This window comes from Remersonia thermophila, chromosome 6 (assembly GCF_042764415.1).
Source record: "Remersonia thermophila strain ATCC 22073 chromosome 6, whole genome shotgun sequence".
In the NCBI taxonomy this organism is placed as follows: Eukaryota; Fungi; Ascomycota; class Sordariomycetes; order Sordariales; family Chaetomiaceae; genus Remersonia; species Remersonia thermophila.
Genome location: NC_092222.1, coordinates 1,730,466 through 1,754,137, shown reverse-complemented (window position 1 = coordinate 1,754,137; position 23,672 = coordinate 1,730,466). Strand labels below are relative to the sequence as shown.

The 23,672-nt window shown below is 62.0% G+C and overlaps 7 protein-coding genes across 7 annotated transcripts; 3 read left to right on the top strand and 4 right to left on the bottom strand.

Moving 5' to 3' along the window:
• Window positions 1-428: 428 nt before the first annotated feature.
• On the bottom strand, window positions 429-3,163 carry VTJ83DRAFT_6673 (uncharacterized protein; the record flags this gene model as incomplete). Its single annotated transcript, XM_071013410.1, has 2 exons — window positions 429-1,792; window positions 1,930-3,163. The coding sequence occupies 2 exons, from the start codon at window positions 3,161-3,163 to the stop codon at window positions 429-431; spliced, it is 2,598 nt and encodes an 865-aa protein (XP_070864300.1).
• A 1,011-nt stretch (window positions 3,164-4,174) lies between these two features.
• Window positions 4,175-6,073, bottom strand: VTJ83DRAFT_6672 (uncharacterized protein; the record flags this gene model as incomplete). Its single annotated transcript, XM_071013409.1, has 1 exon — window positions 4,175-6,073. One exon carries the CDS (start codon window positions 6,071-6,073, stop codon window positions 4,175-4,177), a length of 1,899 nt encoding a protein of 632 aa, XP_070864299.1.
• A 973-nt stretch (window positions 6,074-7,046) lies between these two features.
• VTJ83DRAFT_6671 (uncharacterized protein) lies at window positions 7,047-8,912 on the top strand (the record flags this gene model as incomplete). Its single annotated transcript, XM_071013408.1, has 2 exons — window positions 7,047-7,445; window positions 7,518-8,912. 2 exons carry the CDS (start codon window positions 7,047-7,049, stop codon window positions 8,910-8,912), a joined length of 1,794 nt encoding a protein of 597 aa, XP_070864298.1.
• Window positions 8,913-9,647: 735 nt separating this feature from the next.
• Window positions 9,648-11,393, bottom strand: VTJ83DRAFT_6670 (uncharacterized protein; the record flags this gene model as incomplete). The annotated part of the gene is made up of 3 exons (XM_071013407.1): window positions 9,648-10,748; window positions 10,812-11,213; window positions 11,286-11,393. The coding sequence occupies 3 exons, from the start codon at window positions 11,391-11,393 to the stop codon at window positions 9,648-9,650; spliced, it is 1,611 nt and encodes a 536-aa protein (XP_070864297.1).
• Window positions 11,394-16,780: 5,387 nt separating this feature from the next.
• VTJ83DRAFT_6669 (uncharacterized protein) lies at window positions 16,781-19,219 on the top strand (the record flags this gene model as incomplete). The annotated part of the gene is made up of 3 exons (XM_071013405.1): window positions 16,781-18,328; window positions 18,410-18,970; window positions 19,112-19,219. 3 exons carry the CDS (start codon window positions 16,781-16,783, stop codon window positions 19,217-19,219), a joined length of 2,217 nt encoding a protein of 738 aa, XP_070864296.1.
• Window positions 19,220-19,907: 688 nt separating this feature from the next.
• VTJ83DRAFT_6668 (uncharacterized protein) lies at window positions 19,908-21,120 on the bottom strand (the record flags this gene model as incomplete). The annotated part of the gene is made up of 2 exons (XM_071013404.1): window positions 19,908-21,023; window positions 21,118-21,120. 2 exons carry the CDS (start codon window positions 21,118-21,120, stop codon window positions 19,908-19,910), a joined length of 1,119 nt encoding a protein of 372 aa, XP_070864295.1.
• Window positions 21,121-21,980: 860 nt separating this feature from the next.
• VTJ83DRAFT_6667 (uncharacterized protein) lies at window positions 21,981-23,534 on the top strand (the record flags this gene model as incomplete). Its single annotated transcript, XM_071013403.1, has 1 exon — window positions 21,981-23,534. The coding sequence occupies one exon, from the start codon at window positions 21,981-21,983 to the stop codon at window positions 23,532-23,534; it is 1,554 nt and encodes a 517-aa protein (XP_070864294.1).
• Between the last annotated feature and the right edge of the window lie 138 nt (window positions 23,535-23,672).

The following is a 23,672-nucleotide window of genomic DNA, read 5'->3' as shown; positions in this document are numbered from 1 at the left end:
AGACGACCGACCCCTTCCCCTCCCCTCTCTCCCCAACGCCGGTCCAGGGTATGAAGAAGCCCGTGAAGCTTGCGGTTCAAGACATGGCCGCCAGCGCCGGGGAACATGCAAGCAGATGAATCCCGTGGTACCTTCCCGGAAAGATGTGCCTCCCGTCCCTGTATTTACCCCAAACTCCAAGCCATACGGATTCATTTGTTGTTGTTGTTGTCATCGCCATCACCGCCGCCGTCCATACGTGTTTCAACTCCCGTGAAAAAAAAAAAAAAAAAAAAAAAAAGAGAGAGAGAGAGAGCAGGACAATAGAAACCAGAAAGAAACCCGTCCGTCCCATCCCATGGTGGGAGGGGGTGGGGAGAGGAAAGCCCCTCTTGACGTGTCCCGTCTTGGTCATGTCATGCCATCTCTTGTCATGCCACGACGTCTCCCTACCAGGCGTAGCCGGTATCAAACTCCTCGTCGTCCCCGTCCCAGTCCTCATCCGACAGATCGTCCTGGTCGCTATCCAGGAAGTCGTCCATGGTGAGCGTGCGCTCGGCCACCTTTTGGTTGTCGATTTGTATCTCGACCCTTTCGCACAGGCCGTGGCGGAACGCCGGGCGGCGCTCCTCGTCGTGGGTGGCAACAGAAGAAGCGCCCGGTGACGCGGGGAGGGCACCACCACCGCCGGCGCCGACGCCGTTCTCGTCGGCATCGGGGTTCGCAGAATGGCGGCGGTCATCGTCCTCTTCATCGTCGTTGTCATCGTCGTCGTCGTCCTCCTCCTCGAAATCATCCTCGTCCGTATCCGGCTCGACGTACGAGGGCCGCACCAGGCCGTTCCGGAGCTCCCGCACAGGACTGGCGCCCCGAGAGGATGGGTCCGACCATTTCGCGGCGAGCCGGACGCTGCGGCGCGAAGGAAGCTCGTCGTTGTCCAAGCCTAGCCGGGAGCGCCTCCGGGACTTGCTGGGGCTGGAGGCGCCCTCCTCCTGCTCCTTGTGGGCGGCGGCGGGAGGGCGCAGCGAGAACAGCGGCTGCGGCTCGACCTTCTCGCGGAGGAACACCTTGCGCATCGCGTGGTCCCACCGGTTCCTCATGCGCGAGCGCTCTTGGATGGGGATGTCGAGCATGGCCTTGAGCTCGATCCAGCGGAGATGGGGAAGGCTGGGAGCGCCGTCGACGAGGGACTGGAAGAGCGTGTCGGCGGCCGCGTCCGACCACTTCTTCATGTTGAGCATCTGAACCGCCTCCAGGCTGGGAGGCCAATCCGGCCTCTGCTCGGGCGTGAGGAGCTCGTCGTAGGTGGGATCCGAGTCGTCCAGGAACTCGTGGAGCTTGTAGGTTTTGCAATCCACGGAGAGGACGCGCAGGTTGGGGCACGCGGACCCCAGAATCGTAAGAAAGGACAGGTTGAGCGACTGGTTGTGATGCAAGACCAAGCGCTCCAAGCTGCTCCCGCCGGCAAGGAGGAACGCGGCGAGGTTCTCGCCCGTCACCTCCCAGCAGTTGATGAGCTCCAGAGACTTGAGGTTCTTGGGCAGGAGCGGAAATAGGTAGTCGTTGGCGACCGTCGACGACTCCATCGTGAGATGCGTCAGGTCGGGCAGAGCATTGATCGCGCCGGCCATGGATTGCACGTAGGCCTTGTCTTGGGCTTCCAGTTCCTCGTCGTCCTCGGAGTCCTTGGCATCGAGCGAGGGCACTTGGTAGTTCACAAACGAGACATGCTTCAGCCGCTGGAACGGCGGGGTTCGATGAAGCGCCTCGATCTTAGCAAGGTCCAAATTCCGTCCCATCAATCGGCGATTCCCTGCCCGCTGCATTAGTTGAAGTTCTTTCCTCCCAGGGAAAAGGAGAGGTCCAGAGAGAAAAAAACACACAAAAAAAAAAAGGCGAGCAAGGGAAAAAGAAAGAGGTGAGATGACGAAACCAGAAAACGTCACGCACACTGCCAATCCTTGAGGCGAATCGGGGCACCGGTGCCATGTTGGGTTTGTGCTCCGTTGAGGGCCTCGAAGAGCGACGCGGGATACTGCCAGCGCAGGCTGTCATCCAGATTCCGGTACGGCGCAAAGTCCTTCGGGTGAAAGAAGCGCAGCGTCTTGAGCTGTGGGGCGTGCGAGATGAGAGACGTCAGGTCGAGATGGTTGCCCTTGTACGTTTTGGACGCGACGTTCTCGACGTCCAGCCACAGCTCCCGGATCCTGTAGCGGTAGTTGTAATACGTCGTGGCGTCGTCTTTCAACAGCAGCGACACCAAGCCGTGGGCCATGGGCCGGGTGAGCAGCGGCGGGCTTTCATACAGAACGTCCACGGCGGCATCCATGAATGCCTTGGACAGGAGGCCTGTGTCGATCAGCCACTTGATCCGGCGGGGCTCGTCGAGCGGCGCCGACGCATGGCGGAGAACGAGGGCGAGCACGAGGTGGGGTAGCGACGCCCAGTTGGGGATGATGGCCGGATTCTGGTTCTCATCGGCCGTGGAGTCGGCGACGACAGGCGCCGTGGCCTTCTTGGTGCGACCGGGAGACGAGGCCGACGGCTTCTTAGGGGAAGCCTTCTTGGCAGCCCTCTGCTTGGTCGGGGTGGTGGTGGTGGTGGTGATGTTGCTCTTGGGCTCCACTTCCGGATCGGGGCTCATGTAGGGGTTCGCGGGTTCATCCCCGCTCTCGCTGTCACTGTCTTCCGCGTAGAACCCTGGCTCGTGGAGGACAGGGCGACTACGCTTGGAGGAACGTCTTGCAGAAAAGTCACCAAGGGAAGAGGCACGTTTGTGCGACGTCGCCGTGTTTTGCGCAGCCCCGGACGCCTTGGCTTGCGTGGTCGAGGCGCGCATGGTCAAGCTTCTTGTCACGCGGCCCCGGGGTTCGTTGTTTGGAGCGAAGGAGGGTGACGCATTCAGCGCGCGGCAGCTTCTCTTGGAGCGACGGCCGCCCTCGGACCCGTCCGAGGGCGAGGAGCGCTTGTGCGACGTTGGCTGAGGCACAGGGACATTTCTGGACCCTTGGGTCGGGGTCGTCGGCGCACGCATTGCGGAGCTCCGGGTAATGCGCCCCTCGGTGCTGGCGACGGTGCCACCGGCCGGCTGGCTGCGGGAGCCGGTTGCTTGGCGCGGCCGGAGGTTGTGACTCGTTGCGACAAGCCCGGAGCTCGAGGCAGCAGCCCCGCGGGTTCTCATCATGGAGGGCTCGTCGAAGCGAACAATGGGAAACGAGACCGCTGGGAGCCTCGGGCAGGCGAGGAAGAATATGTATCCCTGACCCTTGGCAAGGAAAGGTTATAAAACGACCGCAGGGCCAAGTGCGAATGCATCCCGCAACAAACTGCGAGGGTTGAGGTGTCGGACTCCGGAAGCAGGTGTGGAAATTCCCTGGGAGACTCGAATGGACCGGACTTGGGGGCGGATCCATTGGTGGGGCCCTGGGCTCGGGCTGTGGGGCTTTCCGGAAACGCTCGGGCCCGGTTCGCCAAGACCAGACACCAGGTCGACAGCTTCACGAACGCCTGACAGCTGTCGGGCACATGCTGCCAGCCTGATCCGAACTGGCGCCGAACTGGTGTGAGCCGGCAGACACGAGAAGACGGCAACATTCAACAACAAAACAAGACAACACAGGACAACACAGTACGGCTCATTCAAATCTGCCAGGCAGGAGTAGGAGAATGCTGTCGTATTCGAACCTCCATGCCCGCTTTTGGAATGACATGGTGAGTCAGGGACTAACAATGGGCGAGTCAAGGCCCGGCGGTGTTTACTCGTAGTTACTCTACGCAGTACATCTTCTTCAGCGGGCAGTGCGAAGAGGTGGATGGAGTCAGGCCCCGCAGTCCGGCATGTATGCTGGTTTGGATTGTTTCTGGTAGTCTGCCTATCCAATTGGTCGGAATCGAAAACACCAGCCACGCAGGCTCTTCATGTTCCCTCGAGATGATGACGATACAACAGGTAATCACCCCGGAAATATGAAGATCGGGCACTATGTAGTGTTCTCTTCTTGCGCCGGCACAACCTTGATGGCTCCGTATCATACAGGGCGCAACGCCCCTATCCCTCTTCCTATGGATGGTTGAATTACAAACTAAAAAAAAGAAGAAGCTTCCAAGACCACAAAAACCCTGAAAACGCCCCATCTTTGATGCCAACACCCTCCCTCGCCTTTCCACGCCCGCAAACTACTATGTACTACAACTACTACCTCCTCCTCTCCGCCCTCCTTTCCTCTTCCCTCCTTTGCCTCTTCCTGCTCTCCTGGGCAATCATCTCGCTCAGGTCCTCGTCGTACGCCGTCTTTTGCCACTGAGCGCCCACGCCCTCCTCTCTCCGGCCCTCCTCGAACCTCCGCCGCAGCTCGTCCTTGGAGATGTTGCCTCCCGAGGCCGCCAGCGCGTCCGGGTCGAGCGCCACCTCGACGTCGCCGGGCTTCTTGCGCTTGCGCGACTCCTCGTCGGACCCCTGCCCCAGCACGGGCAGGCCCGCCCCGGCCGCCGCGGCGCGGGACAGGTCGTACGTCTTGTCGCTGCCGAAGAAGCCCTCGGCGCGGCCTTGGCGCTCGGGGATGACGGTGTAGGCCTGCCGCGGGCCGTACGAAGATTCTTCCGTCTCGAAGCCGCGGCGGGTCTTGCGCAGATCGAACTCGCCGCCGATGCTGGTTTCGACGCCCACGGGCGCGTGCATGTCGGCGGCCGCGCCGGCGGCGAAGCCGCTGGGGGTTTCGAGGCCGGTAACGGTGTCGGTGCCGCCGGGCGGGAGGTCGCCCGCGTCGGAGCCCTCCTCCTCCTCTTCGTCCTCCTCCTCTTCCTCCTCCGACTCTTCCTCTTCCGACTCGGCGGGGGGCTGGAGCTCGCCCCAGAGGGTGCGCTCGACGGGCTCTCCGTAGGCGGCGAGGGCCTGCTGGGTGGCGGCGGCCTGGTACGGAGCGGCGGCAGCGGCGCCGCCGGCGGCGCCGGGCTGGCCGGGGGCCATGAGGCCAAAGATGTCGCCTCCGTAGAGCGGGCGGTTGTACTCGTCCAGGGGCGGCTTGCCCCACTGCCCCGGCTGGAAGCCCCAGGAGGCGCCCGGCGGCAGCGGGGCGTTGAGGCCGGGGATCTTGAGGGTCGGGTAGGACGGCGGCGGGCCGACGCGCTGCTGCTGGAGCAGCCACGGGGGCGGGAAGCCCGGCTGCATGCCGAGGGCCTCGCGCAGGGCGTCGCTGATCTCGCCGGGGCGGAAGACGCGCAGGTCGGCCTCCCACTCCTTGCCCTCGTAGTAGACGTCGCCGAAGCGGGTCAGATCGGGCTTGGTCTGGTGGCGGAAGAAGGCGTCGTAGAGCTTCTGATAGTCGATGTCGAGCTTGCCCATCTTTGGCTGGACGCGCTCGCGCTGCTTCTGCTTGAGCGTCTGCTCGGCCTGCTTCTCGAGAACGGCGTCGCGCATCTCGGTGATGCCCGTGTCGGCGATGAACTTGGGCAGCTTGAAGGGCGGCTTCTCGATGCCGCGCTTGCTCGACAGGTACTCGCGCTTGAGCGACCAGTGGCTCGGGACGGGCACGATGTTGCGCTGCGACTTGATCTGAACGAGCAGGCGCGGGTCCGACGACGACACGTCGTGCCACTCGACCACCTCGGGGTGGCGCACCAGGGCCTTGAGCTCGGCGATGGACATCTTGTTGAGCTTTTTGCGCTTCTTCTTGGACAGCTTGGGCTGCGCCTCCTCGTCCTCGCTGGGTATCTCATCGTCCTGGTCAAAGAAGACCTCGCCCTTGTTGCCGGCGTTGGCCTCGCGGGACGCGTCCTCCTCGGCCAGGTGAATGCCAAACCTTTGGAAGATCTGCTTGTACTCGGCAAAGGCGGGATCGTCTTCGGGGGGCACCACCATGTCGGGGACGGGGCCGTCGGCATCCAGGATGTCGGAGGCCGCGGGATCCTTCTTGACCTCGAGATCGACCGAGCTGGCGGCCGCGGCGTCCTTGATCTCGTCCGTCTTGTCCGCTTCCGGCTCCTCCTGGGTGCCGTTGGGTGGCTGTTGCTGTTGCTGCTGCTCAGCCTGGGCCTTCTTCTGCTCCTTCTTACGCGCCCGGCGCAGCTGGTTCTTGGTCATCTTTTGCGACGCCATCTTGACTGCGGCGAGCTGTCCGCTCGGGGGCTAGGGCCGGATGGGCGTGTTGGCATGCACAATGGGGAGATTCCGAGATGGACGGGCAAGCTGGACGGGCGAGCTGGACGGGCGAGCTGGACGGGCGAGCTAGACGGGCGAGATGGAGGGTGGTTGGTCAAAAAAAAAGCAGGTGGGCGTCGTCGTAGCCGCCGTGGATAGGTCGTCGTCGTTATCGTCGTCGTTGTCCTTGTCGTTGTTGTCGCTTGTCGCTTGTCGCTGACCTGACCTGACCTGCCGCGAAGCTTTTTGCGGGTCCAGATCACGTCCAATCGCAGCTTATCACACCGATTCGCGACCTCCCTTATGGGAGTGCCAGGCGGGCGGTTGGCCTGGGAAAGTTTGAACGCGTGAGCTTGGACCGTCCGGTGTGGCTGGTGAAACTGTGGCGTACAGAGAGGTACGTACTGCGTACTGCGTGCATACAAGCCTTGCGGGTGGAACCCCCCACCCCTTCCAGGTTGTGGCGCATGCACGAGTCGGCCTCCGCTGGGGCTGTCGGGGGGTTCGACTCAGGCTGCCAAGACGTCGACGTTCATTTCTCGGCGCAACCGCTCAATGCGCCCCTCTGCCGCGCGCGGTCTGGAACCTACCCCATTGCTAATGGACAATCTCCAATCACCAAGTGCCTGTCAGAGCTAGTGCTTGGCCTCGTATCCCTCCATCCTCCATCATCTTCTTTCTTTGCTCGTGTCCCTTCGTCCCCCCCCGGGTCCGTTGCCTCTCGTCCGTTCCCTCTCGAGCGTCCACGTCCAGCCCGTCACCAACCAAAACGGGACCGGGAGGAGGCCATGATCACGTAACATTCGAACGCCGCGGCATCACTTCCCCACGTCCTTGTCTCTCGTTTGTCTTCGTCATCGTCCTTGTCTTTTCCCTCCATCCTCGCCCGTTGGCCCGCTTTGGCATCCATACCCACCCATCTCTCGGCGCTATGCCTCACTCAACGTCGCACTCGACGGCGTCAGCCACCCACAAGCGCACGTCCTCCCAGATTCGCGCCCCGTCGCCGCAGACCCAGACCGAAAAGTTTCCCGACTTTGACAGCGGATATGGATATGGCTACGGGTACGGCTACGCTCCTGCCGGCGGGGCGCCGGCCCCGGCCCCGCGATGGCAGCCAAACGGCATCGCCAACGGGAACGGCGGCGCGGCTCAGGCACCCGGCCACCGTCGCAGAGACAGCAAGGTGCGCTGGGCGCCGCGGGAGGGCGGCACGGGCCGCAAGAACAGCTTCGCCCAGACCGTCCACCGCATGCGCTCCGCGAGCATGAGCCAAAACGCCCAGGAGATCGCCGAGGCCCTTCGCGCTCCCGTGTCGTGGAAGCTGGTGGTAGGTGGCCCGGAAGCAAAGAGAGAACGTGGCAAGAAACCAGACACCTCTAACCCCCCCTGTCCCTCCCAGGCCCTCTGCATCCTGTGGTACGGGTCCTCGGCCCTCACCAACACGTCCTCCAAGACCATTCTCACGGCCTTCGACAAGCCCGCCACCTTGACCGTCGTGCAGTTCGCCTTCGTCTCGTCCTACTGCGTGCTTTTCTCGTGGCTCGCCTCGACCTTTCCGCGCCTGCGCGCCGCCGTGCCCGCCCTGCGCCATCCCATCCGCTACCCGTCGCGCGACGTCATCCGGACGACGCTCCCCCTCGCCGCGTTCCAGATCGGCGGCCATCTCCTCAGCTCCAACGCCACGTCCAAGATCCCCGTGTCCCTCGTCCACACCATCAAGGGCCTCTCCCCGCTCTTCACCGTGCTCGCCTACCGCTTCTTGTTCGACATTCGCTACCCGCGGGCCACCTACATCTCCCTCGTGCCCCTCACCATCGGCGTCATGCTCGCCTGCTCCGGGAAGCACAGCTTCGGCGGCCACTTCCTGGGCATCCTGTACGCGCTGCTGGCCGCCATCATCTTTGTGACCCAAAACATCTTTTCGAAGCGCCTCTTCAACGAGGCCGCCATCGCCGAGCAGGAGGGCCCCAACCCGCAGTCGCGCAAGCTCGACAAGCTCAACCTGCTCTGCTATTCGTCCGGCCTCGCCTTCATCCTCACGTGCCCCATCTGGTTCTGGTCCGAAGGCATCGGCATCCTGGGCGACTTCCTCTACGACGGCAGCGTGGACCTGAACCAGGGGCCCAGATCCCTCGACCACGGCCCGCTCATGCTCGAGTACCTCTTCAACGGCACCTTCCACTTCGGCCAGAACATCCTCGCCTTCGTCCTGCTGTCGATGGTCTCGCCCGTCACCTACTCGGTCGCCTCGCTCATCAAGCGCGTCTTTGTCATCGTCATCGCCATCCTCTGGTTCCGCAGCCCCACCACCACCGTCCAGGCCGTCGGCATCGCCCTGACCTTTTTCGGCCTCTACCTCTACGACCGCAGCAACGAGCGCAACAAGGCCGACCAGCGCGCCCGCTCCCTGACGGAGACCCGCACCGCCGCCCCTGGCGCCGCCATCCTCCCGCTCACCACCAAGCACCTGCCCGGCGGCGGCCCGGCGGCCGGCCTGAACGGCTCGGCGAGGCTGTACGATAGCCCCGCCTCCATGGCCGACTCGGCCGGCGCCGCCGCCGCCATGGCCTTTGCCTCGAGCAGCCGGGTCGGGAGCTACCACCCCGGCGACAACAAGAAGTCGGACGACCTGGGCGGGAGCATCGCCGGCGTCGGCGGCGGCAGCGGCGGCGGCAGCGGCGGCGGGCGGAATCGCGGGGCGAGCAACGCCGGCTGGCGACCCCCCGGCACGAGGCAGGAGGACACCTGGCGTCCGGGGGACGCGCAGGCGGCGGCGGCGGTGGTGAGGTCATGATGACGCTAATGAGGACTCTACACAGCATGAGAAATGGTACCGGTGGGGTATCGTCATCCTCCCTATCCGACGTGTAACGTTGTATTATGGCATGTCCAGGATGGGATGGTGATGGGAGGACGAGGGTTTTGGAGGAGGAGGAGGAGGAGGGTCTTGGAGGAGGAGGATAGTTTTGGAAGAGGAAGTGGAGAAGGAATGCGGGAGGGAAGATGCGCAGATGTCCAGTCCCAGTCTCTCAGTCTTGCAAGACCCTCGGTCGGGACGACGCACTCCGGTTGGGCTCTGTTTAATACTGTATCATTTCGAATCTGCCTTGTTGTTTTGGGACCTCATTCCTTGACCCTCATCCCTCATTCCCGCTTCTTTTTTCCCTTCTGTTATAGTGCATATTGGATGGACCAGGGGCGTTTCATTTTTTTTTTTCTTCTTTTCTTTTCCTTCATCTGGTAGCTCTTCATGGCAGGTATGTTTTCAGGGTACAGCATGGTTCGACAAAAAGAAAGGAGACCGGCGCTGGGCAGGCAAGGTGGCGGCGGGCGGGCTTGGATGGACGAGATTGCCATGCATGGGAAATAGAGTTGCATCGTTTGATGCCGTTCCCCTCCCGACTCTCTATCAATCACTCTTTGCGTCGGTCCATGCGAGATGGATGCCATTCCGGACTTCTGTCCACCCTGCGAACGTGAAACGAAGGAAAGCCCGCGTCGATTTCTTGGGACCATCGACTCCATCGTATTACTCAATCAACCACTCTTCCACCTCCACCCCGACCGCCCTCCCCAGCCCTCGAATCACGTCCCATCCAACATTCACCCTCCACTTGCCCCCGGAATCCATCATGTCCCCGCCGCCGCCGACCCTCACGAGCAGCCGCAAGCTCGCCAGCGTCGCGATGGCCATCCCCACGTCGCCGTCCGACGGCACCTCGGCGCCGTCCTTGCCGTCGGCCCACTCGCCCCTCACGGCCTCGAAGATGGCCAGCATCCGCTCCAGCACGAACGCGTGCGCGCCGAGCAGCTTGCGCGCGATCTTCTTGTGCTTGTTGGCCGCGGCGGCCCGCGAGCCTCCGCGCCCGCCGCCGCCGCCCGACACGGACAGCCCGCCGCGGCGGCGGCGGCGGCCGTGGTGGTGCGTCGAGAAGAGGGTCAGGTCGTGCCGCGCCGGGTTGTGCGAGGCCAGGTAGGCGGCGAGGAGAAGGTGGCGCGCGGTGCTGGGGAGGAGGCGGGCGAGAGCGGGGCCGGCGCCGGCGGTGGCGAGCGCTGATGCGGCTGTTGCTGTTGCGGGCGTGGATGAGGATCGGGAGGGAGTTGAGGGCGGTGGTGGTGGCGGTGGTGGTGCAGCAGAGGCGGAGGGCGGTTTTGTGTCCCCTGATGGTGCTGGTGCTGGCGCTGGTGCTGGTGCTGGTGCTGATTTGGCGATGGGTTGCGAGGGAGGGACGGCGAGGACGCCCGGGTCGAGGAGGCGGTCGTCGTGGAAAAGCAGGCGGGCAGCGACGAGCAGCTTGGAGAACTCCTTGGCCGAGTGGGTGCCTGCGAGAACGGGAGCGGTAAAACGCGGCCAGAGGGTGGCGCACGAGTGGGACAAGGCCGGGAGGGTGCGGCAGGCGGCCCGGGCGAGGGCGTCGTGCACAGCACCGACGAAACGCGCCCACAGGTCGGTTGTCTCTTGCGGCGTGGAGTTGGGGAGGGGGTTGGGGGCCGGCGGAGAGCGCGCAGAGAGGATGGCGACGAACTCTGGCTTCGTGTAAGTGGGAAACTGGAGGTGCGGAACGGACGAGGTGAGGAGCAGGTTGGGTGATGGGACGGTGACGATGAAGACGGTGGTGAGGCAGGGGATCTGGGTCCAACGGTCAGCTTGGAACCGGGGGGGCCTCCGGTGGACATTGGATGCTGAGCTTACAATCTCGGAGAGCCGAGCTAGGGCGGGTAAGAGGGTATGAGGAGCTTCCCGCTGGCGGTCGATGGCGTCTAGGACGAGCACGAAGCGGAAGCCCGAAGGACGGGACGGGTACTTGAGCATCTTGCACAGTTCGACGTGAAGCTGGGAAAGGGACTCGCAGCGGGAGGGGGCATCGGACCACTCCAGAGCGGCGGCGACCTTGGCGACAACGGTTTCGTACAGGTGCCGGGCGGTGATGCACTCGGGCGAGCTGACGATGGCGTACCGGAGACTTGGCGGCTCCAAGTCGTCGGCCCCGTCGTCTTGGGGGGCGAGGCGGGCCAACAGAGCCGAAGTGACGGCCGTCTTTCCTGTGGCCTCGGTGCCGTACACGACCAGGTTCCGACACGGAGCAGCCGTTGGCTGCTAGGTCAGCAAGACATTGTGCCCATATCTAGGTACCATGGCAGGCGATGTCGGCCGTCGCAGACTTACACACAGCAGCGTCGCAAGGGCGCGGATCTGGGCTTCGCGGCATGGGAATGCCTGGGCGAGAGCCGAGATGATGAGCTCGTCGGGGAGCTGGAACAAAGAGGCCGTCATGGTTGTTGGCGGCTAAGTCCGGCCTCTGCGACGTGTGTCTCTTTGGACAAAATGCCGAGGTTTCTTGTCCTTCTCGTGCCAGTTTAGAGAGGGAGGGTGAAAGTGAAGTCGCGTCGCGTCGCGTATGTACATGGGATTGGCCGCGGAAAGACGTTACCGTACGTAAGATACCGTATCGGTGGGTGGGCGATGACGCGTATCAGAGCGCCAAGGCCATGTTGGAGGTGAGTGACGTAAGAGATGACGCTTTTGGGGACTGAAAATACATGCTTGATTCAAACAAACGAAAAGAAAAAAGCAATTTCATCTACGCTCGTGTGGCTCTGGGGTTCTTTGTGGAGATTCATGCCATGGAGTGTTTCAAGGCGTGAACTCTTGATGGTGGGTGGGTGGATGAAGGGATGCTTTGTAATAGTTAGGTAGTTACTGTGTACTATACACAGTAACTACCTAGGTAAGGTACCTACGGTACCACATAGTACCTCCTACAACCCCTTCATTTTTCTGTAGGGGGCAGGGTTAGGGGTGAAGTAACGTTAAGGGGAGGGGTGCCTAGGCAGAATCCACAATGGTTCGTCAGATCCCTGAGGTCCAACCGCCCCCCCCCCCCCCCCCCCCCGTCTCGTCAATCAAGAGCCGAGCGCTGACCTGCATGCAACTCGACAGCCTTACCGTAAAAGTCGTTCAGGCGGGCACATCTCCGCGCCTTACCAGGGCAGAGAGTGCGGAGCGCTCGGAGAATCCATGTCAAACCAATACCGAGAAGAGTCTTGGCTGGGAACAATCCGCTCGAGCTGATTCCGTATTAAACCTGGGTGCTGTCTCTTTGACTTTTTGGGCCTCCGTTTCCATCCTCAACGTCCACCCTCCGAGATTGGTTGATCTTGACATGCTTTCTTCTCTCTGCTCTCGGCTCTCGGCTCCCGGCTCTCTGCTCTCTCGGTCCGGGCATCGATCGTACAACGCTCCCTAAGAGCCTCGGAAGTCCATTGAGCTCATGGCGCATCCATGCCTCGCACAGCCATGATGGACACCACCTCCAGAGTCTCGCCAGACATGTCAATCACGGCGACGACCCTCCACCTCCCGCCTACCCCTGCATCGACAACCAGTCTCAACTCCTCCCCCATAATCCCACCCGCCATTACCGCTGCTGCTACTCCTCCTATCACCACCACCACGGCCGCCTCCAGCACCCCCGTGGGAGATCGGCCCTACCATGCCAAACGCCCGCACCGCAAGTCGAGGACCGGATGCACCAACTGCAAGAAGCGCAAGGTCAAATGCGACGAGGGCCGCCCGTCTTGTCGCACCTGCAGCGCGCGGCGGGAGACATGCGTCTACCTCCACCTCGACAAGCGGCGCAGCCCCTCCGTCTCCCCCGACGCTTCGTCGGCCTCGCTCGTCGTCGCCGCTCGTTCCGAGGACCTCTCCCCCCACCCGGCTTCGGCTTCGGGTACCGTTCCCAGCCAACCCCTTTTCCTTCCCAGCGGCCGCGACGAGCTGGACATGCGCCTCCTCTGGTTCTACACCGCGGCCACCTACGCCTCCTTCTCGTCCGGGTCGCACAAGGAGCGCAGCGTCGACGTCATCCTCAAGGTCAAGATTGTCCAGCACGCCTTTGAGAACCCCTTCCTCATGGACTGCGTGCTCGGCCTCTCCGCCATGCACGCCAACCATCTCGGCGTCCGCTCCCTGGGCGTCACCAGCGCGCGCGAAGTCCTCTACCGCAGCCGCGCCTTCGAAACGTACCGCAAGGCGGTCGCCGCCGCCGACCCGGCCACCTACCCCGCCCTGCTGGCCACCTCGCTGCTCCTGTGCGGCCTCTCCACCCACATGTTCCGCGGCGAAGACGCGAGGCCGCTCGCCATCCTCGACTGGATGATTATCTGGTTGGGCATCTGCCAGATCATCCGCGTCACCCGCGCCTCCACCATCCACAGCTCGGGAATCTCGGCGCTCTTTTGGCGCCCGCCCGTCGACTTTGAGGCTTCGGCGCGCCACGTTCCCAGCTACCTGCTCTTCATGCTCACCTCGATCAAGCCCACCGACCCAGAGTACCCTCTCGTTCAGAACTACTACACGGCCCTGCGCCTGCTCGGCTCCCTCTATCGCGAGCTGACCACCGACGGCCTCCGCCCCAACGTCATGCTGCGCATCATCACCTTCCCCACCTACCTCCCCAAGGAGGTCGTCGACGCCGCCCGCGCTCGCCGTCCCCGCGCCCTCGTCATCATCGCCCACTGGCTCGTCTGGGCCAAGCTCAAGGTATTTCCTTGCTGGTGGATACAGGGCATCAGCGACTACGAGATCCCCAACATCTCTGCCGCCGTAGGGCCCGAGTGGCAGGACCTGTTGCGCGTGCCCCTCGCCGCCGTGCACGTCAACGATAACAAGGGCCTTGCCCGCCTGCTCCTGGACGATCCTCACTGGGAGCCCCCTCTGCCGTCGCCAAGCGATTCCTCCGAGTGCGTGCCCACCACGCCGGAAAGCGAGAGGGAGCTCGCCATTCGCGCTGCCCGTGGAGAGGACTTTGGTCACGAGGTCGAGAGCCCTTGCCAGAAGCAGATCCCACACGACGCCCGGCATGAAGAGGTCAGCATCAAGGACGAGGACCTCGGCCAAAAACAGCTGCAGCTTGGCTTGTGCGTCTGAGATGATGGCCATGGCTTTTTTTTTCCTCCTCCACGCCCACGTCCAACGCTGCCGACACCCTTCTCGGCGCGCTTGGCTTCTCACGACCCACTCCCGGAGCCGAAACCCTCCGCCACCAGCCGTCTGGTGAAGCGGTACGCTCTTCTTCCGTTGCTATTTCCGCGCACGACGGCCGCGCATCCGCCGTGATTATCGGTCCGGCGGTTCGCCTGCGGGAAGTCGCGCAGGGTGCTGGTTCGCGTCTGGGCCACGTCAGAGAGTGGCTGGACCCGGGTGGTAGTCTTGCCGGCGAGCCAGCGGGCCGTCGTGTCCGGGGTCCATATCGTTGACGACGCTGCGCCTATCTCAGATGGGCGGTCGTTAGCAAACCTCTCTACGCCACTACACGGCACGGTGTGATGCCGGTAGAGGTCACGGGAACAAGACTCACCAATGTCCCGGCGCCCTCTCCTTTTCCCCGCCGTGTTTCGTGGAGGAGGGTGGCCGGAGAGTGAGTGCAGCTCAGGCATCGCGGCCCAAAACCTGCTTCCTGCGGACGCAGCAGAAGAGATGTTGCGTACAGATAACCGCTGCTCAACGGTGCGTTTGTTCCAAAGGTATCTGGGCACTGCGCTCGCCTGGTGGTTTGATGCAAGGTCAGCCGGCGCGGTCCCCCTGGAATCCACACTTCCCTGGCAGAGCCTTGCTCACATCGCAGCTTTCGATAGCCCATAGTTTGGGTGGGTACCAAACCCGCATCAGTGTGTCGTCACGGCGTACCGCTGCTGGCTACCCCACAGGGTGCCCACGACGGCGACAACGTTGCTGAGCGCCGTCGTTTTTTCTGGTGTGGGTTGCTGTTGGGGTTTGATTTTTCCTGGGAAGTATCCTGTGCAAGAGGCAAACTATGGCCGGCAGAGAGGTCCGGGATTTTCAATCGACAAAAGCTCCAAGGAACGTCCTATTGTAATCCAAGTCAGAGACCAAGTGATTCGTCAATGAGTCCAAACTTTCTCATGGCCAAGGAGAGTCGAACAGCGGGACCGTTCAGGTGGTGACATGAGTGATGGGTTCGTCTTGTGCGAGGCTGACAAGCACGGAAGGTATAGTATTGATCACCAATATCTGTAAATCCTCCGTGGCGATTATCATATGAACCAAGCAAAGATGCTCCGGCACATGAGCCCCCATGTGGTGGCCAGCTCGCTTCTCTCTCCGGTTAGAAGGGTGTTGATGCCCCAACTGCTTTTTGCTGAGGTCTCTGAGGGAGGGAAGGTCGATGAGGCGATAGTTAATACGGGTCTGGCGATGTTGATGAACCTGGTCAAACATTCAAAATGTGGATTCATAATGAGAGAATGTAGAGACTTTTCTCTTGTCCCCCGCAGACGTTGGCTGATTATACATTTCATGTTTGAACAGTGCTCGAGTCATAGATAGAAGCTTCCACGTTTCTGTCGGAGGGATCATCGTACGACGCTATTGTTGTGCCTTGGGGTTGATGACATAGGACTACTAAATACTCTGAGACATTGCGGAGGTTGATTTTGAGTTTCTGCGCATCGGCTGTAAGCGACGGCAGATGCCTCCGCCGGCCTGTTCTCCATGTTGGACGCAGAAGCAGAAATCGAACATCTTGGTCCTTGAACCCTCTCCAAGTGCGCCCAGGAAATCAAACCCAATTCGTTGCCCGTTGCCATGTACAAGTTTGCTTCGAAGCAAAAAAAGGTCGAGTTCATATCGTTGCCATCCAACAAGACGGCGGGGTGAGGTCCGTATTACGTTAGCGCGGTACTTATTCTTCCATGCAAGAGACGCCGGAACTCCAAGTAGCGGCCTACCGCGCCACAGGCTAGCCATTCACGGCACGGGACCCACATGCCGGGGGTTCCCTAACCGTGCCAGCGGGTTGGATCGCGATTCCAAGATGCGCCAGGGACCCGTTGCTCGTAAACTTCGACCGGTTACAGTACGCGTTCTCTTTCTTGTTTCCTCGTCCTGGATGGCTCCGCGGCCCGACTTCCATCTCTCAGCTTTAGCTCCCCTATCCATCTTCACGGCGACTCAAGATTGATGAGTTTCTCGTTCCATTTCGGCCTCTGCCAACCCGCGCGCGGCTGGTTCCTGGCATCTCACTCGAACCCCGTCTTGCATGCGTCTTGAGCTGTTCGACGGCGGCAACACGACAGAAGCGAGTCGGACGGAGCTGGGGGATCTTGGTCGTCATCGGCAAGAAAGGTTGCCTGCACAGCCGTCCGTCCGCTTGCAAATTCCCGCTTTGCATCTTTTATTCACCCGCCCCATCTCACGACCTCACGGCATCACAGCCCTTCGGGTCCCTGGGGACTCGCTGGCGACGCCCGCTGTGGTCAGGGGTTACATGCTGTCTCATTTCATCCCGGATCCCCATCCAGTCTTCACCGAAGGACACCCTCTTTGAAAAACAAAAAAAAAAGCCGGCGACGACATATCCAGGTAGGCAAGATTCTTGGGGTTCTAATAGGTGATCTTCATCCCATGGTCTCCGGTCTTCACAATTCCAAGGTCATCATAGTAGTAAGATTCTCACACTCATTCCTAGATTGCATGTGAGGACCGGACCTGCCCGGCAGCGATCCGCAGCCTCCACCGAGTCCTCTTTTCAGCAGACCATGGATGCTTCTCTCTGAATCCTGCAGCATCCCGCGTGCCTCTTTTATCGCCTTGCGTCAGGTGGCTGTCGAGACCCGAGACCCTCATGAAGTTTCTCAGCCATGACTCCCTCTCAGCCTCAACCTCACCCTCGCCATCGCGGCCTGCCATTCCTCCACCGGAACTGGCTGAAGGCCACCAACCACTGGCACAACATGGGCAACAAGCTCTCATCGCCGTCGGAGAACGGCGGTGCCGGGCTCAACGGCCTCGATGGCGCCCAGCGCCCTGCCAAGCGTCGCCGCATCGACACCGACTACGACGGCTTCCCTCTGTTTGAGGGTTACGCCACCGCCCAGCGCGCCCTGCGCATCGAGGTGCTCAAGATCAGCCACAAGGATGCGCCTCGCGTCAAGAACGGCATCCTCAACGGCGTGGTCGCCCCCAACGTCCGCGACGTCGTCCATGTCAGGGCCCGCTGCAAGCTCACCATCTGCGGCTACAAGGCCGGCGAGCCCGTTGTCCTGCACGTCGACAGCCAGCTGTGCGACCTCCGCCTCTTCAAGAATCCTGCCGGCTCCACCCCCATGGCCCGCTTCTCATCCATCCGGCCCTTTCACGTCCCCGAGGAGAAGATCTTCCTCGAGCGTGACGACGACGCCGTCTTCGGCCTGGCCAGCTCCTACTCGATCCTGGTCGAGCTCGAGTCGGCCGGCGACATGCACTGGCCGCCGGCCGACCTGGTCCCCATCACCGACGAGGACACCTTCCACAACCGCACCCTTCCGTCGCGCCAGTGGGTGCTCGCCGCCAGCATCGCCGACCTCTTCGCTACCCGCAACCGCAAGACGGCTCGTCTGCGCGTCAAGAAGGAGGCGGCCGCGGACGCCGCAAACACAAACTTCTACCTCGACCTGGATGTCCGCTGGATGACGCCCATCTCCAGCCAGCTGCGACCGAGGGAGTATTCCAAGGACGTCCAGCCCTCCATCTCGGTCATCGACCCGCACGAGCCGCCCGCATCCCACCCCAACGGCGACGCCGCGCCGACCGTTGCTGTCAACGGCGATGCCGGCCATCGGATCGACTCCCAGGTGAACGGCGTAAAAGATGTGAAGCCCCGCCTGCCGACCCCGGGAGCGGCGCTCAACGAGCACGCCGACGAGCTGGCCGAGGGAGAGCTCACCCCCAGCCGCTCGCGCCGTGCCAGGCAGGATATCAACTACAACGTCAAGCAGATGTGGAACAACGCCGTGGGCAGGGAACCCAGGAAGCGGCGGAAGCAGGGCGACGAGGGCGGCCAGCCGGATGAGCACAGCATCACGTATCTGCTCCCCCCAGAGCAGGTCCAGACGGACAAGTTTGCCTGCCTGCTGTGCGGCGCCGAGAACCACCGCCTCAGCCAGCTGCGCGCCCATTACCAGTGCCACCCCCAATACGAGTTCCGCTTCGAGAGCCGTCCCAAAGCCGGGTGCTGCGTCATGGTCAAGCCCGTCGCCAACGGCCACGGCTCCCCGCTGCGACCTCGCGTGTACCAGCTCGGCCTGCCGGTCAAGCCGTTGGATCTGGACAAGTACGTCAACGGGGACGACTCGTGGGTGACCTCCCGCCTCGGTCCCGACAACGACCGCGAGGTCAACGGACCGGCCGATCCCAAGGCGGCTCGAACGGTAAGTCTTTTTTTTTTTTTTTTTTTCTTTCTGCAAAAGAAACCAGGAGCGGACATTCCCATGCTAACAGCCCGCCCCAAGATACCCCCCGCCAAGCGCACCCGCAAAAAGATCCTCGTCCCCAAGACCAAGCAACCCCTCTTCGACCCTCTCAGCAAGGTGCAGCTCCAGCCCGGCCAGCCCATCCCCCAGCACGAGATCGACGACTCGTGGCTCCTCCTCAAGCACCGCGACAACCTGCAGGATTTTATCGACCTCGACCCGGCCGAGAAGGAGTACCTTCAGGAGTGGGACGCCTTCATCCTGCGCAAGCACCTCTCGTCGGAGCAGTACCTGCCCCGCCACTTTCTGCACTTTGTCCGCGACCGCGCGTCGTGGCTGGTGGCGCGCCGCTGCCGGGCCGACGAGTTCAGCAAGCACGTCGCCATCCTCCTCGCGCGCCGCGTGCTGCCCGAGCCGGCGGTGCTCGAGGCGACGCGGCTGCTCAACGACGCCCGCGCGCGCCGCGCCGCCCTGGGGCTCGGCGAGGGCGAGGGCGACGACGCCGACGACCGCCCGCCCAGGACCAAGGCGACGGGCGGGTGCTGCGCCAGGTGCGGGAAGTCCGTGCCGGTGCCGACCATGGTTGTGTGTGCCAACAAGGTGAGCAATCTTTTTTTTTCTCTTTTTCTGTCTTTTTTTTCATCTCTCTCTCTCAGAGTCGAGAAAGAAGAGTGAAAAAAAAAAAAAAAAAAAAAAAAGAATGCCAATGAAAGCGGACTAACGCTGGTTGAATCGCCATAGGCGTGCGCGAACCGCCTGTACCACGACAGGTGCGTCGACAACCCGGACGAGGCCTCCGCCATGGGCAGGCGGTGGAAGTGCAAGGCTTGTGCGGCGGCGGGTGCGTAAATAGGATGATGGTGGGCTGGTGATGGCCGGCGCTTTTGCATGACATGGGCTTGTTTGTACTATTCATTGGGGTCCAGAGGAGATCTCCTGGAGGGAAAGAGAGAGAGAGGGGGAGCAAGAGAGCCGTGCTAACGAGCTGCTGGAGGTTTGTGGGTTGTATCTACAGTACCTTACCCTACCCTTACATTGCCATAATCATTTGCTCGGACAACGAGCGTTGAATGGTTTGCTGCTTCGTTGCCCATCATGATCATGATCATCATTATCATCATCATCATCATCATTCCTTGTGCGCAGAGAAGATAGGAGGGGATGGTTTGCATGGGACATGGCAACCTAACCAAGCCAACGTTTGGAAACACCATGATCGTAGCAAAGAAGAGAGACCCTGCCGCTCATCGGCCCATGGTCATCGGTTTTTACGGTTTCATTTTTTTTTTTCTTTTTTTGTAAGGCTAGATTATTGCCATGGCTTCTTTTTGCCGTACCAGTCATCCATCATCAGGAGTTCTCCCCAAAAAATGACACAAAAGTACAATTCCCGGGTCTATTTCATGACCATGTCAATGCCAATCCCTCCCCGCCCCCCCAACGCCGACCCAACTCAACGCCCGATGCGCCCTCGTCATCGTAACCACCAGAGAGTGAGCGACCTCCCGCGCTCATGCTGTCTTTCCGCACGCCCCTCCTACTTGCTACCATCGTCCTTCTTCTTGGCGGAATCCCTCAGCGTCTGCCCTCTCCCCGCAAAGTGCGGCTGCTTGGCATTTTCCGCCTCCTTCGCCTTGTCCTCGGCCGTCTTCACGGGGATGATGGGGTAGCCCAGGAAGAGCTTGTTGGGAGGGAGCCTGAGGGGCGCGGGAGCGCCGTTCCGTCCCTGGGGGACTGCGGCGGATGCTTTCCGCGCGTTGATCGGGGCGGAGGAGGAGGAGGAGGTGGTGGTGGTGGTGGTGGTGACAGAAGCTGGTGTTGGCTCCGGAGCCTTGCCGCCCTTCTTGGTCGACGACAGCTTGTGGCCCTCGCCGACGAAGTTGCCTGGCGACCCGGTGGCCGAGCCGGGCGCGATGGCGGCGTAGTTGATGGCCTGCGCCATGGTACCCTGGCTGCGGAGCAGGCCGCCGGCAGGGGCGCCGCCGGCTCCCGGGGCCGTGCTGCGGGGCGTGCTGGTGCCGCTCCCGCTGGCGCCGCGGGGCTGGCGCTCGGGCTCGACGTAGCCGACGGGCGGGGCGAAGTCGACGCTGACGTCCGTTTCGATCATGCTCACGCCCATCTTTTCGGTTTGGGGCTTGACGTCGAGGACGGCGACCTCATAGATTTCGTCGTTGTACTCGAAGCTGAAGACGTCGCCCTTGGTGAGGGCGGCGAAGTTGCGGAAGGCCTTTTCCAAGACGGAGCGCGGGTCGGTGATATCGAGGAAGCGGACCGATTGGGGCTGCAGCTTGACAAGCCTGGCAAGCTCGAGGGAGGTTGTCTTGACCTGGATCATATCTCCGACGTCCAGCTGGAGGGTTTGCATCATCCACTGGGGGATGTAGGCCCTGCCCTCCTCGGCCGTAAACTCGAGCACGCCCGCGTGCGTGTACTTGCCCGTGGCGCCGTTGATCAGCTCGAGCATGATGGGCCACTGGACGTGGAGCCGCGACACCTTGTCCAGGGCGGATGGGGGCAGGAAGATCTTGGAGCCGTGGTTGAGATCGGGGCGCTCGGCGCCGGGGGCCATGATCAACGGGTAGCATCGGTAGTATTCGTCGAAACGCTGTGCTCGGCCGTGCCGAAGGCCGCCGTCGAGACCATATCCGTGATACTGCACGAGAGAAGAAGGAGAAGAAGAGGACGAGTCAGTCATGAATGGGGATGGGGATGGGGGGACGAGGGGTGGGAAGGGGACAGCGACTCACCATGGTTGCAGCCGGTAGGTATAGGAACCTAAGAAGGTAGGTAGGCCAGGGTAGGGATATCAAGAAATCGCCGGGTTGGTGTTGGAAGTGTCAAAGTGTAGAGACCTAGCAAAGAAAAGCGCGGTGGATGGGAGGGTGCTGTGCGGGTTGTAAGTGCAAGGTTGTTCGGCGTCGGGAGGTGAAGCTGTGGCGGTTGATGGTTTCTGGCAGGCAGCGAGGGGCAGCATCCCACCTGCCCAAGCTTGGGCTGCTCCAGCGTGTCGTCAGTTTGCCGTCAGCGGAACCAGTGGAACGGTGGAAAGCTTAGCCTGAGGACCCTGCGTTCCAGTGGATCTTCCAGGTTGCCCGTGCTGCTGTGGCGCGAGCTCCGGCTCGGGCGGCGCAACATAGGTAAACAACAACAACAAGAACAACAAAAGAAAAATGCAGCGTTGGATGGCCTAGTTGCAGCCAAATAGCTCACACCAAAAAGCTTCACGTCAATTCTTTGTTTATTTCTTTTCTTTTCTTTTCTTTTTTTCTTGGGAGGGGGGGCTTGTGTACATATTTTCCTTCCTGCAATGTGAGGCGCATGGCGTGGTCTTTCTGGCTGTCCACACGCTAGGATGGCTTATTATTGCTGGGATCGATGACGTCTGCACAGACAAAGCCACACCCGACAGCCACACTGGACATTCGACATAGTTAGACCGGAGGCACTGTACCAACAGAGCCAAGCTTCAAAGCTCGAGGTTCTCGAAGCTCTCATTGTCCAAACCACCTCTTCCAATCCGACAGAAAAAAACACGGGGTTCTCGCCGCAAGCGTTCCCGTCTTGCGGCTTTTGAAGCCGGCTTCAGTCCCAGACGCACAAACTCTACGTCATGGCGTCCCGATTTTCCGCCGCCCGCCCCAAACGGGCCAGCGAGGCCTATGCGCGTGCCCACCACGCCGGCGCGGGCCGCGGCGGCGACGACAACGATGACGACGGGCCCGGTACCTCGAAACGAGTCAAGTTCGATTTGCGCAACCCGTCTGCGCTGGCTCCTGGCCAAGGCGACGATGACGACGACGAAGACCGCGACGACGTCCTCGACGCCGACGTCATCGGCACGGCGGTGCGCGGGACCAAGCGCGGCGCCGTCAACATTGATGGCTACGACTCGGATTCGGAGAACGAAAACTTTGAGGCCCGCGCGGAAGCCCGCGGCCGCGGTAGGCGCCGTGGGAAGGAGGCCGAGGGCGTGGATTTGGCCGAGGCGATGGACCGTTACGACCCGAAAGCCCCTGTCGGCGGCGGCAGAGAGGACGAGGAAGAGGAAGAGGTGGACATGTTTGGCGACATGGACGACGACAAGGACGATCGCGACGCCGACAGCAAACCGACCGGCCTCAAGAAGGACAAGCAGGTCCGCTTCCTGTCCGACAAGGACATCGAAGGCCAGGAGCTCGACAGCAAGAGCGGCGGGAAGGTACGGCTCGACGATCGGCCCGACGACGCCTCCTCCTCGGATGACGAAGAAGAGCCCGACGACGACGCCATCGCGGCCGCCATGGAAGAAGAAGGCGTCGACGAAGAGGTCGGCCGCGGCGGGCTCAAGAAGCACGCGCCCAAGATCGACGCCTTCAACATGAAGGCCGAGCAGGAGGAGGGCGCGTTCGACGAGGCGGGCAACTACATCCGAAAGGCCGCCGACGCCGACGCCGTGCACGACCGCTGGCTCGAGGGCATCTCCAAGAAGGACATGAAGAAGGCCGCCGCGGCCCACGAGCGCCGCGAGGCCGAGCTGCGCCGGCAGCAGCGCGAAAACGACAGCGTGCGCACGGGCGACCTCTTCCGCGAGCTCCTCCTGAGGCTGGAGCCGGGGGAGACGGCGCTCGACGCCCTCGCGAGGCTGCGCCGCGGCCAGACCAAGCCGAACAAGACGAAAAAGGTACCCAAGTGGAAGCAAAAGAAGGCCAACAAGAAGGCCAACGGCGACGGCGGCGCAGAAGCAGCAGCACCAACAGGAGGGGGCGAGTCCATGGACGTCGACCCGGCCGCCCCGCCGGACAAGGAGCCCGAGGACCCCAAGCAGGTCAAGATCAAGGAGGCCATCAACGCCATCGCCGACGCCGCCGACAAGCTGCTGCAGCGCGACTTCCCCAACATCTACGACATGGAGCGGGAGCGGCTCGCGCGCGAGTACCGCAACGAGACGGGCGAGGCGTGGGTGGAGCCCCCGGAGCGGCCCGACGAGGACGCCGAGAACGCCACGGGCCAGCCCAGGATGTGGGAGTTCCGCTGGACGGACGGGCGCGACGGCGGGGCCAAGCAAGGACCCTTTGACGGCCCGACCATGAAGGCGTGGCAGGATGCCGGGTATTTCGGGGAGGGGGTCGAGTTTCGGCCGGCGGGAGAAGAGGGCGGGTGGACCAGAGTCGCGTCGTTTGTATGATTAGGTGTCTACTTACTATGCACAGCACGCACAGGCTGATGATGATGATACCAAAAATGAATTCAGCACCACCACACGGCCTTGACGATGGTTGTGTCCTTGTTTGAAAAAAAAAAAAAATGCCACGGGTCGCCGCTC